The sequence below is a fragment of the Chiloscyllium plagiosum genome, chromosome 40 (genome assembly GCF_004010195.1).
Source record: "Chiloscyllium plagiosum isolate BGI_BamShark_2017 chromosome 40, ASM401019v2, whole genome shotgun sequence".
Classification (NCBI taxonomy): domain Eukaryota; kingdom Metazoa; phylum Chordata; class Chondrichthyes; order Orectolobiformes; family Hemiscylliidae; genus Chiloscyllium; species Chiloscyllium plagiosum.
Genome location: NC_057749.1, coordinates 18,733,320 through 18,753,647, shown reverse-complemented (window position 1 = coordinate 18,753,647; position 20,328 = coordinate 18,733,320). Strand labels below are relative to the sequence as shown.

Here is a 20,328-nt window from a genome sequence, read left to right as displayed (position 1 = left end):
AGCACTGAGGTTTTGTAAGGTGTTACAATAATGCAACCTCTTTCCTTCATCAATCAAGTTATATCAAGAATAAGCCTGAACCCAGAATCTCCCATTTATCAGATGTGCAATCTCAGGCAATCCACACGCTGCAGAGGGTGCAGCAATTGGAGGCTGTGTCTCTACACAAGGATAAAAGACTTTGGTGCTAAGAATTATCTCAAGCCAAGTACATGTGCCATACTGCAACTGGTAATGTTGGGGATGAAAATAACTGCTAAATCAAGGCCCCGTTTATATGCATCAAAATCCAGGCCTAGTTGAAGTCAACCAACCAGTTGCAAACAGCACAGATAGCCCACATAAGAGGCATGAAAGTCTAAAATCCACTCATCATACGGAGTTACTGTAGTCATATGGACACAATTATATATGAGAAAACATTTCCATTTGGCCCTTCAGGGCAGATCTGTCATTCAATACAATATTCTGGATTAGTGGTGCTGGAAGAGCACAGCAGTTCAGGCAGCATCCAACGAGCAGCGAAATCGACGTTTCGGGCAAAAGCCCTTCATCAGGAATAAAGGCAGTGAGCCTGAAGCTTGGAGAGATAAGCTAGAGGAAGGTGGGGGTGGGGAGAAAGTAGCATAGAGTACAATGGGTGAGTGGGGGAGCACACTCACACTCACAGAGTCACACACACGCGCACACACACATATATGCACGCGCACCCGCACGCACACACACACTTATATCCACGCACACCTGCACGCACGCCCAGTCTCCCCAATGTAGAGGAGGCCGCATCGGGAGCAACGGATACAATAGATGATATTAGTGGATGTGCAGGTAAAACTTTGATGGATGTGGAAAGCTCCTTTGGGGCCTTGGATGGAGGTGAGGGAGGAGGTGTGGGCGCAGGTTTTACAGTTCCTGCGGTGGCAGGGGAAAGTGGCAGGATGGGAGGGTGGGTCGTAGGGTGGCGTGGACCTGACCAGGTGGTCACGGAGGGAACGGTCTTTGCGGAAGGCGGAAAGGTGTGGGGAGGGAAATATATCCCTGGTGGTGGGGTCTGTTTGGAGGTGGCGGAAATGTCGGCGGATGATTTGGTTTATGCGAAGGTTGGTAGGGTGGAAGGTGTGCACCAGGGGCGTTCTGTCCTTGTTGCGGTTGGAGGGGTTGGGTCTGAGGGCGGAGGTGCGGGATGTGGACGAGATGCGTTGGAGGGCATCTTTGACCACGTGGGAAGGGAAATTGCGGTCTTTAAAGAAGGAGGCCATCTGGTGTGTTCTGTGGTGGAACTGGTCCTCCTGGGAGCAGATCCGGCGGAGGTGGAGGAATTGGGAATACGGGATGGCATTTTTGCAAGAGGTAGGGTGGGAAGAGGTGTAATCCAGGTAGCTGTGGGAGTCGGTGGGTTTATAAAAATGTCAGTGTCAAGTCGGTCGTCATTAATGGAGATGGAGAGGTCCAGGGAGGGGAGGGAGGTGTCAGAGATTGTCCAGGTAAATTTAAGGTCAGGGTGGAATGTGTTTTTACCTCATTCAGTACAATATGGCTGATCTTCTGCGTCACTCACAACCTGCTTCCCACATCACTCAATTCCTTGAAAGACCAAAAACCAGGAGTAATAGGTCAAGTGCTACTTCCCTTTTCAGTGAAACGTCTGTGCCAAATACTGGAACTCGACGCAGGAAAAGGTTCAATTGGTGACCTTCCATTCAGATCATTTACGGGTAATGTTTTTCTTTTATGTTTCAACATTCGCAAAAGTTGGCAGGTTCACAGAAAAGGCTATGTTTACCCCTATAACACAGCGTTGCATACTGGCAGCACACATTATTAACTATGTCTGTGCATTTAGGTGACTGGTGCAGGCGTACAATACAAAGCAATAGTATTGACGAACTGGAGCACATGTGGGCATCTATCCTGGAGTGACATTACAAACTGCTGAGCACAAATAGAACAAAATGATAAACTTTGCTCACCTACTCATATTCTTTGAGTGCAACTTGAAATTTAGTGACCGCTTGCTGAGTTGAAATAAGGCAGCAGCTGCATGTAAACACAAACAACGCCAAGTCAACCTGACGTGGAACAACATGCCATTCTTTTGTTTCCATTTGGTCAAAGATTTGGAACACCCTCCTGAACAGCAAGGTCAGTGGTTCTTCACAACATGGTCTACACAGCTCAAGGCAGAAGCTCACCCTGTTCAAGGATAATTGGAGATGCTAGACTTTGCCAACAATGCCCATCTTCAAGAAACTAATTAAAAGAAAAATTCTAGGTGTATGCACATTAAAGCAAAAGATTTGTTAAGATACTTTCCATTTTAGATCCTCTCCCAATTTCCCTTACTGGAAAAAACAATAAATTTTAAAGCAATATTAAAAAGCTTTTGTAATTGGACCAAGATCACATACACTAAACCTAAAAGAGAGCACAGCTCCTGCACACAGGGAACTTGCCAATTCATCAAATGTTGTGTGTTTTAAGCCAGGGTTTAATTCTTGGAAGAGACCAATCGATGCACACGCCTTCCTCAGTGCAGTAGACCACTGGCAAAGTGAATCTGGCATTGTCCTCTATGCTAACCAAATGATGGACTGCTCCCAAACCTGACTAATCACAAAATAAGAGTCAAAAAGGGTGGTGCTGCAAAAAGAAAAACACAGCAAGTCTGGCAGCAAGAGAGGAGGACAGTTGACATTTCGGGCATAAGCCCATCTTCAGGTATGCTCCTGATGTTATTAAACCTAAGAGGGTATAGAAAAGATTTACAAGTATGTTGCCAGGACTGGAGGGCTTGGGTTATTGGGAGAGACTGAATAAGTTGAGGCTTTTCCCCCTGCACTGTCAGAGGCTGTGGGGTGACCTCTGAGAGGTTTACAAAATCATGAGGGACATAGATAGTGTGAATAGCCAAGGTCTTTTTCCTGGGGAGGGGGAGAGGGGGGGTCCAAAACAAGGGGGCATAGGTTTAAGGTGATAGGGGAAAGATTTAAAAAAAAAAAAGGACCTGAGGAAACCTTTTCAAGTAGAGGGGTGGTGTGCGTATTGAACAAGCTGCCAGAGGAAGTGGTGGAGGCGGGTACAATTATAACATTTAAAAGGCATTTGCATGGACAGATGAATAAGAAAGGTTTAGGAGGGAAGTGGGCCAAATGTTGGCAAACGGGATGTGTGGTTAATACGATGAGTTGGACTGAATGGTGTCTTTCCATGCTATAGTACTCTATGACCCTACAATTAGCTTGCTTAAAAAAAATCCTGAACACAGCAGAAACTATGTTTAGTTAATCAACCCCTTTGCATAGCTAAATGAACAACAAAGAACAGTACAGCACAGCAATAGGTCCTTTGGCCCACCAAGACTGCACTGACACATGACGACTTTCTAAACAAAAAAAAAAATTGTGTTTCTACGTGGTCTGTATCCCTCTGTTTCCTACCTATTCATATATCTGTCAAGATGTCACTTCAACATTGCTGTTGTATCCAGCCCCAACACCTCCTCTGGCAGCACACTCCAGGCAATTACCACTCTCTTAAAAATATCCTGCCTCTCACATCTCCTTTAAACTTTACCCCTTTTACCTCAAGTCTATGTCCCCTAGTAACTGAACCTTCAGAAAAAAAAAGGTTCTGACTAACCATACTGTCCATACCTCTCATAATTCTGTAAACTTCTTTTAACTCAGCCCCCCCCCATTCTTTTGGTGTCTTAATGAAAACAAGTTTGTCTAATCTAATCTATCCTCATAGCTAAAAGCCTCCAAACCATGCTGCGTAAATCATTTTTGTATCCTCTCCAAAGCCTCAACATTCCTTCTGATAGTGTCGCAACCAGTCCTGAAAACAATATCCCAAATGTGGCCGAACTAATGTACTATATAGCTACAACATGAATTACCAAGCGTTATATTCCATGCCCTGACCAATGAAGAAAACCATGCCAAATGACTTCTTGACCACATTATCTACAGTTGTTGCCATTTTCAGGGAACTATGTACCTGTACCCCAGATCCCTCTGCATGTTGAAATTACTAAGAGTTTGACTATTGATTATATACTTCCCTCCTGCATTAGATCTTCCAAAATTCATCATCTCAAATTTAAGGGCGAATTACTGGAGATGCTGGAATCTAAATTGAAAACAAAAAAAAATGCCAAAGATCACAGACTGATGAAAAGTCATTTCAACTCGAAACATTAGCTTGGTCTCTCTTGATTGATACACCCTAACCCACTGTGATCTCCAACATTTCAGTTCATCTCATATTTGTCCAGATTAAACTCCATTTGCAACTTCTCTGCTCAAGTATCCAAGCTATCTATATCCTGCTGTATCCTTTGGCAATTTTCCTCACTATCTGCAGCTCCCCAAATCTTTATGTTATCTGCAAACCAAGCAAATCAAGCCACCTACATTTTCCTTCGAATCATTTATATATTATAGACAACTGCAATAATCCTTGTGGATCACTGGTCACAGACCTGTAGTCAGAAAAACACCTTTCCACCACTACTCTCCATCTTCTACGATGGAGCCAGTTCTGCATCAATTTCAGTAGCTCACTGCAGATCCCATGTGAATTCACTTTCTGTATCAGTTTGCCATGAGGGAGCATGTCAAAGGCCTTGCTGAAGTCCACGTAGACAACATCTACTGCCCTACCCTCAACCATCGTTGTCACTTCCTTAAAAAAACTCTATCAAGTTTGACAGATATGATTTCCTCTGCATAAAGCCATGCTGCTTATCACTGATAAGTCCATATTTTCCAAAATGTGAGTAAATTGTATCTCTAACAATTTTCTCCAACAATTTCCCTCCAACTGATGTAAAGCTCTCTGGCCTGTAATTTTTCTGATTATCCCTTTTACCCTTCTTAAACAAAGGAACAGTGTTGGCTATTATTCAGTCCTCTGTGACCTCTCCTGTGACGGAAGAGGATACAAAGATTTCAGACAAGGCCCCAGCCATTTCCTCTTGAGGTGTCCCTTTAGCATTTTGGGTTCGATCCCATCAACTACTGAGGGTTTGTCTACCTTAATGCTTTTAAAACACCCAATGCCACCTCCTGTTTTGTTCACATGCCCTAGAATATCAACATACCCCTCTCTAGACTCCACCCACCATGTCCTTCTCCTTTGTGAATACCTATGCAAAGTATTCACTAAGGATCTCATCCACTTTCTCCAGCTTTCCTTTTGTCCTGGAGTGAAGCTATCCTTTCCCTAGTTACCCTCTTGCTCCCTATATTCACATGAAAGGTCTCGGGTGTTCTTCCTTAATTGTGCTTGCCAAAGACATTTCATGGCTCCTTTTAGCCCTCTTAATTTCTTGTGAGTTCTTTCCTGCTGTCTTTGGCTTCTTAGAGGGCTTTGTTGTCTTCAGTTTTCCAAACCTTGCTTAGCCCTTTTTTCTTGACTGAGCTCTGAATTTCTTGTCACCCAAGGCTCCTGATTCTTGCTGTCCTTATCCTTAATTTTCACAGAAACATGCTGGTCCTGAACTCTAAACAGGTCTTCAAAAGACTCCCACATGACAGGTGTAGACTTACCTTTGAATAGCCACCCAATCTACATTCCTGAGCTCCGACTTAATATTGTGGTACTTAGCTTTTCCCCTATTTAGTACTTTCATCCGAGGGTTACTCTTATTCTGATCAATAATAATAAAACTTACACAATTATGGTCATTGTTCCGAAAATGCTCCCCCACTGATACTTCTATGACCTGGTCTGGTTCATTTCCCAACACTAGATATATTATGGCCCCTTTCCTCATTGGACTATTTACATATTGTTTCAAGAAAAACTATCCTACACAGCTGACAAATTCTGACATTCCCTCCCCTCAAATCCAAGCACTAAGCGAGTCCAGTCAATATAGGGGACTCACCACAGCAATCCTTTTGTTTTTATGTTTTTCCACAATCTCCCCATATATCCGCTCCACTATCACCCAGAAGCTATTGGAAGGCCTGTAGTACAATCCCAAAGTGATTCACCCTCCCTGTTCGTGAGCTCTACCTATATTGCCTTGCTGTGTGAGCCCTTTAAGGTGTCCTCCTTCTGTGCAGCTGTTATATTCTCCCTTACCAGTAAGGCAACTTCCCCACCTCTTTTACATTCCTCTCTCTCTCTCACCTGAAACATTTAAAGCTAAGTCTGACCCATCCAGGCCTTCACCGGTGATATCAATGCTGGAGAGCAGCTGCTTCTATGTTTGAGTGGATTCAATTACATTAATCGAGCTACAAATCTTAACGAAGCTTTACCAGCTGAGGATACCCCTAAGTGCCTTATTTTTGATGTGTAGTCACTTACTGCGCAGGAAACACAGCAGCCAGCTTGTGCACAGCAATCCACAGCAACCAGACTTATTTTTAAAGTGATGTTAATTGATGGAGAGAACTCCCCTGCTATTATCCCCAAGGAGTGGAATGGGATCTTTTACAATCTCCACAAGAGGGCAAATAATTTAATGTTTCTGAAGGTTGGACTGGACTAAGAGTTGACCCCTGACACAAGCAGTTATGGGAAACAAGGCTCAATTTTACCCCTGGGGCACAGACTAAGCACTCATGGAAGGGGGCAAGTGTGGCATGTGACCTCTTTTTACAGATCCCTAAACTACTTTGATGGTTTAGACAGTGAACTAATTGTTCGCTTTTGGTGATAGCAAAATACAGAGAGAAAATATATATGCTGCAATATGGAGAGATATGATGGAACAGAAGCATTTTTGGAGAAATCACTATTTAAGGAACTTCCAAGAAACAGAAATAGTTCATCCATAATTCAATTTCATGTACGTATATAGTAACAGGGGCCAACTATGAAAAGCAGAGCCCATCTAGACCATAACCTCTATGCACTGTATGCTCTCCTGGAATATACTCTCTGTACTGCCAATTTTATTTATTTCCTGGTCCTTTCATTATAGACTCAAAATAGACTTTTCAATCATGGATTTTTTTCAAAGGTGACGCTGAGTGGGATAACTGTTGAGCACTGAAGGACTCACTGACTGAACTGACTGGAGTAAGTGAGTATGTTATAATCATGGAAATCCTTCTCCAACCTCAAAACATCCTCTGGAGAGCCGCATCTTGAAGGATGTTGAGCAAATTCTGGTGATATAACTCACTTATAAGGTGAAAAGATTCCATGCAAATTAGAGCATAAAACATAGGATCAGAATTAGACCATTCGGCCCACTGAATTTGTTTCACCATTCAATCAAAGCTGATATATTTCTCAAACCCATTCTCCTGCTTTTTCCCTGACACATTTGATCCCCTTTCGAATCAAAAACCTATCTATCTATCTCTGCCTTAAATATATTTAATGACTTGACCTCCATGGCCTTCTCTGGCTAAATAAATTCCTCTCAGTTCTAAAGGGTCGTCCCTTCACTCCAAGGCTGCGTCCTTGAGTCCTAATCTCTCTACTAGTGGAAATATATTCTCTACAACCACTCTATTCAGACCTCTGAGTATCCTGCAAATTTCACTGAGACCCTGCCTCATCCTACTAAACTTCATCAAGTACAGACCCAGAGTCCTCAACCATTGCTCATGACAAGCTCTTCGACTCCAGGATCATTCTTGTGAACCTCCACTGGACCCCCTCCAAGACCAACACATTCTTCCACAGATACAGGACCTAAAACTGCTCACAATATTCCAAATGCCGTCTCACTGGAGCCTTATACAGCATCAGCAGTATCTCTCTGCTCTTGTATTCTAGCCCACTTGAAATGAATGCTAACACTGCATTTGCCTTCCTAACTGCCAACTGAATCTGCATTTTAACGTTAAGAGAATTTGAACGAGAACTCAAATTTCCGAAGCCTTTCCCCATTTTGTAAATAGTCTATACCTCCATTTTTCCTACACACGTGCATAACCTCACACTTTCCCACATTGTATTTCATCTCCCACTTCTTTCCCCACTCTCCTGGCCTGTCCAAGTCCTCCTGCAGCCTCCTTGTTTCCTCAACATTACTTGTCTCTCCAACTATCTTTGCGTCATCTGAAAGTTTAGCAACAATGCTATTAATTTCTTCATCTAGATTGCAATAGGTTGAGTCAACTGTCTATTTCAAATAAAGGATTCCACATTGGGTGATATGATTTCTTACACTGTCACACACCAATATAATAGGTTTCTCCTATCAATCTTGACGACCCTCAGTAACCTTTTCAGCCATTATATGTTCAAATCTTTTCTCATACTTTTAGTTCCTTCACACTCAATAGGACTCCAATGTCTAGTAAAATGTTCATCTAGGTTCTTGCACACTCTTGCGATGACTTGGGGGGGGGGGGGTAGGAAAGACTCCATGCATATTTAAATCTGTTCTCCCCAAAATTGAGAGAGAAGGGCTGTTAAATTTAAATGGCATTTGAAAAATATAAAATATCCGACTCTAACACCGGTGAACTGCATGCATGAGCATCCCACTTTCTTATCCCTCAAGATTACCCTTGCATCCTAAAAAGGGTGCTGAATGGCTTGGGGAAAGTAGTATTATTCAGACATGACAATACTGCCATCTGCAGCAGGCAAGCAGAACTGTGTGAAGCAAAATACCATATAACAGTTTCAGGTACTTCTCTGCAAAACATTTTGATCCATAGAAACAACAAAAAATATTGGGCATGATTACAAATACAGCACCTCTATAAAGCAGTGACTGGACCCACTATTGCTTAGGAGGGAAGTGGCAGCAACACAATTTCTTTTCTGTACATGAAAAACATTGTCCCTTTGAGACACCAGGAAAAAGCAACTAAAAATGTAGTTAGCAGGACGTCGCCACTTAATTCACAGAATAAGGGCATTCTACCAAAAGCAAACTGTAATTTATTTTATACATGTAACTGTCTGAGTTGGTTATGTAAAAGTACATTTCTATGTCCTATATATTGACCAGCCTTTACAACAGTGTCAATGCATTGGCCATGAGGATTTCTGTGCCCTGTCGATATTGCACTATTGTAGCAAGTATTTCTGATCCAGCTGCAGTTATGGATCAATGCAGACTCTGAAGAACAGCACTGGCGAGCACAGGAACAGGAAAAGCCTGGTGAAGCGAGACTCTGTGGGCAGCACGGTGGCACAGTGGCTAGCACTGTTGCCTCACAGCGCCAGAGACCCGGGTTCAATTCCCGCCTCAGGCGACTGACTGTGTGGAGTTTGCACGTTCTCCCCGTGTCTGCGTGGGTTTCCTCCGGGTGCTCCGGTTTCCTCCCACAGTCCAAAGATGTGCAGGTCAGGTGAATTGGCCATGCTAAATTGCCCGTAGTGTTAGGTAAGGGGTAAATGTAGGGGTATGGGTGGGTTGCGCTTCGGCGGGGCGGTGTGGACTTGTTGGGCCGAAGGGCCTGTTTCCACACTGTAATGTAATCTAATCTAATCTGTCCTCTTTTCATACCATTACATGCTGTATTCAGCTACATTTTGAAGGTCTCAAGCTTTAGTGGTGAATGGCTGAATGGGCGAGTAGGTCAGGTGGTGGTGGTAAGGTGCTGTCAGGTTTGGGGAGGTCATGAATATGTCACCCAAGCCTCTGATGCTCAGCCATAATCATGGAAAATCCCAGGCAAAATTAACCAGCCCACCAGAAGTGTCAATATCCATGACAATTTCAGTGTCTGTGTATGCACATCAGGACCAATGTTCCCTCTAAGGTGCGTGGCCGCTTGCAAGTGCCACTTACGTACATGCCAATACAGTACATAGCTTCTGTTTAAGAAGCTGTTACCATGCACAGCCCTTGGGGATCTGGGCACCAGCAAGAAAATTTAGAGGGAACATTGAGCAAGACTATCACAATTAAACAGAAATTAAATCCATATTTTACTGCTCCGAATCTAGGAAGATTTGGACCATTTACAAACTTTTCAGTGACATGTTCTGACATATCCCCAGGTACTTACTATAAATAAATGATCATTTATTCAGGAAAGGGGAATCCACAATGACCTATGCTGAAAAGGCATTATCATCAGGATAACATTATTAAGTTCTAGCGAGAAGTCTTAGAGTCAGAGAGATGTACAGCACAGAAATAGACCCTTCAGTCCAAGTCATCCATGCTGACCAGATATCCTAAATTAATCAAGTCCCATTTGCCAGCACTTTGCCCATATCCCTCTAAACCTTTCCTATTCATGTACCCATCCAGATACCTTTTAAAATGTTGTAATTGCACCAGCCTCAAACTCTTCCTCTGGCAGCTCATTCCTCTGCGTGAGGAAGGTTGCCCCTTAGGTCTCTTTTATATCTTTTCCCTCTCACCCGAAACCTATGTCCTCTAGTACTGGACTCCCCCATCACAGGAAAAAGACTTTGTCTATTTATCCTATCCATGCCCCTCATGATGTTATAAAGCTCTATAAGGTCACCCCTCAGCCTCCGACGCTCCAGGGAAAACAAGCACACCCTATTCAGCCTCTTGCTGTAACTCAAATCTCCAACCCTGGCAACATCCTCATAAATACTTTCTGAACCCATTCAAGTTTCACAACATCTTTCCAATAGGAGGGAGACCAGAATTGCACACAATATTCCAAAAGTGGCCTAACCAATGTCTTGTACAGCTGCAACATGACCTCCCAACTCCGATACTCAAATGTTGTGACCAATACAGGAAAGCATACTAAACGCCTTCTTCACTATCCTATCTACCCGAGACTCCACTTGCAAGGAATTACATACTTGTATTCCAAAGTCTCTTTGCTCAGCAACACTCCCCAGGACCTTACCATTAAGTGTATAAATCTTACCAGGATTTGCCTTTCCAAAATACAGCACCTCACATTTATCTAAATTAAACTCCATTTACAACTCTTAGGTCCATTGGCTCATCTGATTAAGATCCTGTCCACTACACCTCCAATTTTGGGGTCATCTGCAAATTTATTAACTATACCTCCTATGATCACACCCAAACCATTTACATAAATGACGGAAAGCTGTGGACCTAACACCGATCCTTGTTGCACACCACTGATTACAGGCCTCCAGTCTGAAACAGCAACCCGCCACCACCACCCTCTGGCTTCTACCTTTGAGCCAGTTCTGTATCCAATTGGCTAGTTCTCCCTGTATTCCATGAGACCTAACCTTGCTAACAAGTCTACCATGAGTAATCTTGTCAAATGCCTTACTGAGGTCCATATGGATCACATCCACTGCTCTGTCCTCACCATGCCTCTTCGTTACTTCTGCATAAACCTCAACCAAGTTAGTGACATATGGTTTCCCACGCAAAAAGCCATGCTGACTATATCTGATCAGTCCTTGCCTTTCTAAACACACATAAATCCTGTCCTTCAGGATTCCCACCAACAACTTGCCCACCACCAATGTCAGGCTCACCGGTCTATAGTTCCCTGGCTTTTCCTTAACACCATTCTTAAATAATTGCACCACTTTAGCCAACCCCCCAGTCTTCCGGCACCTCACCTCTGACTAATGATAATCCAAATATTTCCAAGGGGCCCAGCAATCACTTCCCTCACTACCAACAGAGTTTTTGGGTACAACTGATCAGGTCCTGGGGAAATATCCACAGCTTTGTGTTTTAAGAACCCTTCAGGCACCTGGACAACTGTAATATGTACATTTTTCAAGATGCCGCCATTTATATCCTGACATACTGTTACTTCCATGTTGTCTCCACAGTAACACTGATGCAAAACACTCTTTTAGTATCTCCCCCATCTCCTACAGTTCCACACATAAGGGCTGCCTTGCTGATCTTTGAGGGACCCTATTCTCTCCCTAGTTACCCTTTTGTTTTTACAAACTGGGTGCTCCAGTTTCCTCCCACAGTCTAAAGATGTCCCGGTTAGGTGAATTGGCTATGCTAAAATTACCCAGTGTTAGATGCATTAGTCAGGGGTAAATATAGGGTAAGGGAATAGGTCTCGGTGGGTTACTCTTCCGAGGGTCAGTGTGGATTTTTTGGGCCAAATGGCCTATTTCCATTCTGTAAGGAATCTAATCTAATCTAAAACAAAACCTCAATTTCTCTAGTTATCCAGCATTCCCTACACCTATCAGCCTTGCCTTCGATTCTGACAGGAATATATTGTCTCTGGACGCTCATTATCTAATTTTCCAGACATCCCTTTATCTGCAAACATCTGCACCCAATCAACTTTTGAAAGATCTTGCCTAATAGCATCAAAACTGGCCTTCCTCTTATTTAGAACTTCAACTTTTAGATCAGGTCTATCCTTTTCCATCACTATTTTAAAACTAATAGAATTATGGTCACTGGCCCGAAAGTGCTCCCCCACTGACACCCAGTCACATGCCCTGCCTTATTTCCAAAGAGGAGGTCAAATTTTGCACCTTCTCTCATATGTACATCCACAAAATGTTCTTGTACACACAAAAAAATTCTTGTCCATCCAAGCCCTTAACACTAAAATTATGCTTGGAAAGTTAAAATCCTCTACCATTATCACTCTCTTATTCTTACAGATAACAGATCTCCTAACAAATTTGTTTCTGAATTTCCTGCTAACTATTCAGGGTTCTATAAGACAACCCCAATAAAGTAATCATTCCTTTCTTATTTCTCGGTTCAACCCAAATAACTTATCCAACTTCTTTGGATATTCTCTGGAATATCCAAAGTACAGCTGTAATGTTACCTCTTATCAAAAACGCCACTCCTTTCTTTTGCTCCTCTTTCTGTCCTTCCTGTGGCATGTGTGTCCTGGAACATGAAGTTGCCAGTCCTGACCATCCCCGAGCCACATTTCTGTAATTGCTATGATACCCCAGCCCCATGTTCATCTGCCTTCCCTGTTTAGCCTCTTGCATTGAGGTAAATTGAACTGCAGTTATTTCACTCTCTGCTTTGTTCCTGCCTGCCCTGACTGTTTGTCTTGCTCCTTTTTCCTACAGTACCAGTCTCAAGATTGCTCTCTTACTTCACTATCTCCCTGGGTCCCAACATCCCACCTTACCAGTATATTAGTCCCCTTCCAATGCAAGCGCAATCTGTCCTTCATATACAGGTCACGTCTACCCCAGAAGTGATTCCAACAATCCAAAATGAGCACCTTCCTCCCTTGCACCAGCTCCTTAGCCAAACATTCATCAGCTCTATCCTCCTTTTCCTACCCTCACTAGCTCATAGCACCTGGAGTAATCCAGATATGACTATTCTCAAGGATCTCCTTTTTAAATTCCTGCCTAACCTTCTATTTAGAATCTCATCCTTTTGCTTTCCTGTGTCATTAGTTTCACTGCTGGCCCCACTCCCCTTTGAGAGTATTCTGCATTCTCTCCGAGATATTCTTAATCCCGGGACCAGGAGGTAACACATCATTCTGATTTCTCGCTGTCGGCCATACAAACATCTGTTGTGCCTCTGACTAGAGTCCCCTATCTCAAATCAATCAACCACTTGGAACCCAACGTAACCCTCATAAGCCATTCTCGGTATAAGGAAGTTGGCTGGCCGTGCTATGTTCCCCTGAGAGTCCATCGCCCCTTATATGTTCCAAACAGAACACTTGTTTGAGATGCGGATAGTTGCACAAGACTCCTGTACTACCTGCCTCCCTCTCCTACCTGATTGTATCGGATATCCATCACACCCCCTAGCTCCTGTAAATTCCTCATTGCCTCTAACTGCCGCTCTAATCAATCCATGCAAGTTGATAGGATTTGCAACCAAACACATTTACTGTAGACAGAATCATCAGTAACATGGAAATTCTCCCTAAATCTCCCACATCCGACAGGAAGAGTATATCAAAGGCCATCTTTGCACCTTAACAATCTACAGAAAATAGCAGTCTTACTGCTCTAAAAGACACTGCTCCAGGTTAACTTTGTATCTATGTTTTATATTTTTAAAATTTAATCAAGAGACAGATCTCAATAAAACATCTAATCAAAAAGAACCCACTCTACTCACTATTAAAAAAAGACAGCAAGGTTACACTTAAAACCCTTGAACTTATCTGTTCCTGTGTGGAGAGCTCTCCCATATACATTCCTCCAAGGCCAGCTGTGAAATTCACTGTTTGTCCTTTTTTTTTGACACTCCGATATGCAGAAATACTTGAACTCAAATAGCAAAGGCAGTAGCTGTGCAGGTTCACTGCTGAGTCAGACGGAGATTTCTTTCTCTCTTATTGACCATGTGGTGGTCACTGCCTCCTTTTTAAAGTGCCGTTGTTTTGATCATCTCCTCCCCCCCAAAAGTTCCAATACAATGCAACCGCTTGTAGAATAATAATTACTGCTCTTCGAATTCAAGGAAATCATCTCCAATCTGTTACCTGAAAAAAGCAGCTCTTACAGCCACAATTTTCTCCCGTCGTTCACCTTGGATTACCCAGAGTCCTTTTTGTTGAACATTCTGTCTTTTCTTCTGACAGCAAGTAGTTTCTTTTAGCATTATCTGGGCATTAGCGTATTGGTGGGATCTTGCTTTGCACAACTGGCTTCCAGATGCTGTAGTGCTCAACCACAAACAACTGGACAATAAATTGTGCAAGAAAAAGAGGGTACATTTACATAATCTCAGGACATTCCAAAGTGCTTTCCTGTCAATGAAAGACTCTTTGACGTGTGGTTACTATTGTAATTGTAGGAAGCACAACCCATCATCCATGACCATGTTCAATTTTAGGGTTATGTCCCTTGCCCTGAACTTTACTACCAGATGTTTTAACCCACTAGGACATTTTCATTGAGCCAGAAACTCCCAGCTCCTGTACAGGTGTCACTTTATTAACCCCTGCAATTGGGGCAGATGAATGCATGGGCCAATGAGCAAACCAGACGGAGGGAAGCTCTCACATCACTTTTCCTTCCTGAATCGCTGAAGAGTCTGACTGGGCTTTAATTCCCCAGCATTACCAATGGTATTCTTCAGGCCCAGGTTTTGTTGACTGATTTAACAGTTGACACAGCCTCGGTTCATTTATATAGACGTAAAGTTAAAAATCGCACAATACCAGGTTATAGTCCAACAGGTTGATTTGGAAGTACAAGCTTTCAGAGTGCTGCTCCTTTGTCAGATAGCTCTGAAAGCTTGTACTTCCAAATAAACCTGTTGGACTATAACCTGCTATTGTGCGATTTTTAACTTGTCCACCCCAGTCCAACATCTGCATCTCAACATCTTATAAAGACGTACAAATTTCCATTAAGATCAATGTGCAGGGATTAGGACAGGGAGCCCCACCTTATTTTTCCATATTTGCCTCGGGATTATGCAGCAACCCTACTGCTGAAGCTTGACCCAATTCTTGATCACTATGCTGCAATCAGTGCCTTGTCTTGGTGAATAACTCAGAATATTTCCAACCTGGTTTGCGTAGCGTTTGGGAAGTTTCTTCTTTGCCACCTCAACTTCCATTTCGTCATGCTCCTCTTGTTCCTCCTCACTGTCTTCTCCTGTCCAGTCATCTTCGGCAAGACGCCTTGCATGGTTAACATAATTCAGTCGCTGCCTTTTGATGCAGAAGCACAAAGAAAAATTGAGGTCAGTACAGCACTATGTTGTGTTTGCTTAAATACAGCACAATGTAGAGAATCTGCATAGTGTCCTTTTCACAACCTCTGGACATTCCAAAGCTCTTTGCAAACAATAAAGCACTTTTGAAGTGAAGCCGCTGTTGTAAATTAGGAAACGTAGCAGCAAGTTTGCACACAGAAAGCTCTCACAAACAACAACCTGACAATGACCTGTTAAAACAAAGTGATAGATAAACATTTGCCAGTAAAAGGATGAAACCTTTTGCCCTTTTTAGAAGTAATGCAGTGGGATATTTCATGTTCACTTGAGGGCAGATGGGCCTCAGTTTAGTGGTGCATTCAAAGGATGGCTCTTGTGACAATATTGCTCCCTTTTTAGTACTTCAAAAGTAACAAAATGCAACTGAAGGATATATTCCCAAAATATCAGCTTGACAGAAACTAGCCAGCAGCATTATAATATTAAAAGAAAAACTGGAAATCTGAAACAAAAACAAGGTGCTAGAGAAACTCAGCAGATCTGGCAACAGAGAGTTAACATTTCGTATCCAGTGACCCTTCTTCAGTCAATTCTCTCACAGTTTTTATTTTTAAGCCATTATGACAATGCCTGGCCTCTATCACAGTCATTTGAGGGATCTTGTTTTGTACAAATTGGCTGCCTCCATTTTTAAATTACAACAATTCTCACTGGATGCATTGCATTGGCTGAAAAGCACTTTGGAACATCATGAGGTTGTGAAGGTGCTAAATAGGTGTAAACCCTTCTTTTTGATGGAGGGCAGTATAAAATAAACCTTCTGCCACCAGAGAAAAACAACAGGAAGTTGCTGCCGTGCGCTGCAGAACCAATTGATTCATAATCATTTACAGTGGCAATATCTCAGTTAAAATGCAAGTTGCAGCATTTTTGAGCGATGGTCTTCTTTGGTTATAAATGGAGGTCTTGTCTTCTCAAACCCTTGTACAGATATTCAATAAATTTAGATGAACACTGCTACCCCCATAATATACCACAGATTTATATTTCCCCAAAAGAAGCATAATTTGTTTTGCAAGAACAAAAGTACAATCAGAGGCAGAAGGACCTCTTTAATCAAACAATATAGACCTGATTTTCTTGTTTTCATGGTTATATGACTATACTTCGAAATGGCAAAAACTGATTCAGCAAACAAAACCTCAGTGAAATAGTGTCTTTAGTATAATCCCAAGAGTCTACACGAATATTATGAAACAAAACATAGTACTGAGCCATACAGGTCAATACTAAGGCCAGAATTAGAGGAACAAAGTCAGCTCCAAGAATTGTTGAGCTGGAGACGACTACAGAGAAAAGGAGACACAAGACTACGGATGGACTGAAAATAAAGATGAGAACTTTAGAACAAAGACATTGCTTGACTCTGAATCAGCAAGCATGGGGGTAATTTGCTACGCTTTAGAACTTGAGCAGCGGTTTTGGATGAGCTCCAGTCAACAGGAGGGTAGAATGTGGGAGGCCAGCAAGCGGTACATAAAAACAGTAAAATCCAAATACAACAAAATTGAGGACAAAAGTTTCAGATTTTTGAGGCCAGAGTGCAATCAAGGAATATTCACTATCAAAACATAAGCTACTCCAGATTTGTGAATTATGCTACTCAATGTTAATTTTGTCTCCATCACTAATCCATGTATTTTCTATTTGCCAGAGTTAGTGTTGCATTAGCAACAAAACAGTTATAAAGGGCACAGGAAGCAGGAAAAAAAGAATGGCATATCCCAGTGGATAAATCCTCAAAATATTCCACACTTTGTAGCAATCTAGTTGCTTTCCTTCATTCTAATGACTTACGATTTTTGGTTCTCCAGAAGTTTCCGCCGACGCTCTGCCTGCTCCTGTGTGTTGGATTTGAGTTTGTATTGGGCGAGACGTGGATGTGGAGCGGCAATGCTGTTGAGATCCTGAGAGACTGTAAAGCTGGTGGACAATGCCTGACTTAATTCGTCCATAATGATCCCTGTAAAAGCAGAAAAAAGTCCCACCATATTATTTTGGAGGACAGCAATGAAGACGATTGCTTCTAGCCAATATCTATCCCTTAATCAACATTAGTTAAAAAAAGATGATCTGTTCATGACCACATTTGCTGTATGAGGTCCACGCAGTGTGTAAGTTGCTCGTTGTGCTTCTTAAATACAACAGATCATAAGTATCAAAAGTGCTGTGAAAGATTTTCTTGGTCTGGGAGGATGGTGTGATTGGGTGGGGTGGTGTACAGAGAGCTGTACAGCACAGAAACCAAGCCTTCGGCTCAACCCAAGCATGCCAACCAGACATACTAACCTAATCTAGTTCTATTTTCCAGCACTTGGCCCATATCCCTCTAAACCCTTCCTGTTCATATACCAGCCTCCATCACTTCCTCTGGCAGCTCATTCCATACAAGTACCACCCTCTTAGTTGCCCTTTTTTTCATTCGTTCATTGGATGAGGATGTCGTTGGCTTATTACCCATCCCTAGTTGCCCAGAGGACAGTTAAGAGTCAACTACATTGCTGGGGGTCTGGAGAAACATAGAGGCTAAATCAGATAATGATAGCAGTTTCCTTCCCTGAAGGCCATTAGATCCCTTAGGTCCCTTTTAAATCTTTCCTCTCTCATCTTAAACCTCTGCCTGCTAGTTCTGGGCTCCCCCACCCCAGGGAAAAGACCTTGTCTATTTATCCTATCCATGCCACTCATGATTTTATAAACCTATCCCTCAGCCTCTGACACTCCTGGGAAAACAACCCAAGCCTATTCAACTTCTCCTATAGCTCAAATCCTCCAACCCAGGCAACATCCTTGTAAATCTTTTCTGAACCCTTTCAAGTTTCACATCTTTCCGATAGGAAGGAGACCAGAATTGCACACAATATTCCAACAGAGGCCTAACCAATGACCTGTACAGCCACAACCTGACCTGGAGCGTCAGAGGCTGAGTGGTGACCTTATAGAGGTTTACAAAATTATATGAGGGGCATGGATAGGATAAATAGGCAAAGTCTTTTCCTTGGGGTCGGGGAGTCTAGAATTAGAGGGCATAGGTTTAGGGCGAGAGGGGAAAGATATAAAAGAGACCTCAGGGGCAACTTTTTCATGCAGAGAGTGGTACGTGTATGGAATGAATTGCCAGAGGATGTGGTGGAGGCTGGTACATTGCAACATTTAAGAGGCATTTGGATGGATATATGAATAGGAAGGGTTTGGAGGGATATGGGCCAGGTGCTGGCAGGTGGGACTAGATTGGGTTGGGATATCTGGTTGGCATGGACAGGTTGGACCTAAGGGTCTGTTTCCATGCTGTACATCTCTATGACTCTATGACCTCCCAACTCCTGTACTCAATACTCTGACCAATAAAGGAAAGCATACCAAACGTCTTCTTCACTGGGCAAAAGTGAGGACTGCAGATGCTAGATTAGAGTGGTGCTGGAAAAGCACAGCAGGTCAGGCAGCATCTGAGGAGCAGGAAAATCGACGTTTCGGGCAAAAGTCCTTCATCAGGAGCCTCCAGGGTGGAGAGATAAAGGGGGTGGGGTTGCGGAAAAGGTTGATGCCCTGGGGTTGAAGTGTTCCGAGGCGGAAGAGGATGCGTTCTTCCTCCAGGCGTTGGGTGGTGAGGGAGCGGTGGTGAAGGAGGCCCATGACCTCCATGTCCTCAGCAGAGTGGGAGGGGGAGTTGAAATGTTGGGCCACAGGGAGGTGGGTTTGATTGGTGCGGGTGTCCTGGAGATATTCCCTGAAGCGCTCTGCCAGGAGGCATCCAGTCTCCCCAATGTAGAGGAGACTGCATCAGGTGCAACGGATACATTAAATGATATTGGTGGATGCGCAGGTGAAACTTTGATGGATATGGAAGGCTCCTTTGTGCCGTGGATGGAGGTGAGGAAGGAGGGGTGGGCACAGGTTTTGCGATTCTTGCAGTGGCAGAGGAAGGTGCCAGGATGTGAGGGTGGGTTGTTGGGGGGAGGGAACGGCCTTTTCGGAATGCAGAAAGGGGTGGGGAGGAAAATATATCCCTGGCGGTGGGGTCCGTTTGGGAATGGCGGAAATATTGGCGGATGATGCGGTTTATGCGAAGGTTGGTAGAGTGGAAAGTGAGGACTGGGGAGGGTTCTGTTCTTGTTACAGTTGGAGGGGTGGGGTTTGAGGGTGGAGGGGCGGGATGTGGATGAGATGCGTTGGAGGGCATCTTCACTTGGGAAGGGAAATTGCGATCTCGAAAAAAGGCCATCTGGTGTTTTGTGTGGTGGAACCAGACCTCCTGGGAGCAGATACAGCGGAGGCGAAAGAATTGGGAATATGGGATGGCATTTTTACAAGAGGCAGGGTGGGAAGAGGTGTAATCAAGGTAGCTGTGGAAGTCAGTGGGTTTGTAAAAAAATGTCAGTGTCAAGTCGGTCATCATTAATGGAGATGGAGAGGTCCAGGAAGGGGAGGGAGGTGTCAGAGATGGTCCAGGTAAATTTAAGGTCAGGATGGAATGTGTTGGTGAAGTTGATGAATTGCTCGACCTCCTCACGGGAGCACAAGGTGGCGCCAATGCAGTCATCAATGTAGCGGGGGGGAAAGAGGTGCCAGTGTAATTACGGAAGATGGACTGTTCTACGTAACTGACAAAGAGACAGGCATAGCTGGGGCCCATACGGCTACCCCCTTGGTCTGGAGGAAGTGGGAGGATTCTTCACTATCCAATCTACCTGCGACTCCACTTTCAAGAAGCTATGAACCTGCACTCCAAGGTCTCTGTTCAGCACCAAAGGGGATGGTTTTGTCGGAGG

The 20,328-nt window shown here is 43.4% G+C and overlaps 1 protein-coding gene and 1 long non-coding RNA gene across 5 annotated transcripts in view; one reads left to right on the top strand and one right to left on the bottom strand.

The window, feature by feature from the left end:
* The window catches only part of snupn (snurportin 1), a 39,703-nt gene that overhangs the window by 18,181 nt on the left and 1,194 nt on the right, over positions 1 to 20,328 (bottom strand). For all 3 annotated transcript variants that reach the window (XM_043680519.1, XM_043680520.1, XM_043680521.1), the window contains exons 2-3: positions 17,357 to 17,522; positions 15,350 to 15,494 (exon numbers count right to left, since the gene is read on the bottom strand). In XM_043680519.1, coding sequence (XP_043536454.1) covers positions 15,350 to 15,494; positions 17,357 to 17,514 — 303 coding nt within the window. In that variant the 5' untranslated portion in view covers positions 17,515 to 17,522. The remainder of the gene's footprint in view (positions 1 to 15,349; positions 15,495 to 17,356; positions 17,523 to 20,328) is intronic.
* Positions 16,407 to 20,328, top strand: part of LOC122542590 — a 23,483-nt gene continuing 19,561 nt past the window's right edge. For both annotated transcript variants that reach the window (XR_006309826.1, XR_006309825.1), the window contains exon 1: positions 16,407 to 16,417. This is a non-coding gene — a long non-coding RNA (uncharacterized LOC122542590). The remainder of the gene's footprint in view (positions 16,418 to 20,328) is intronic.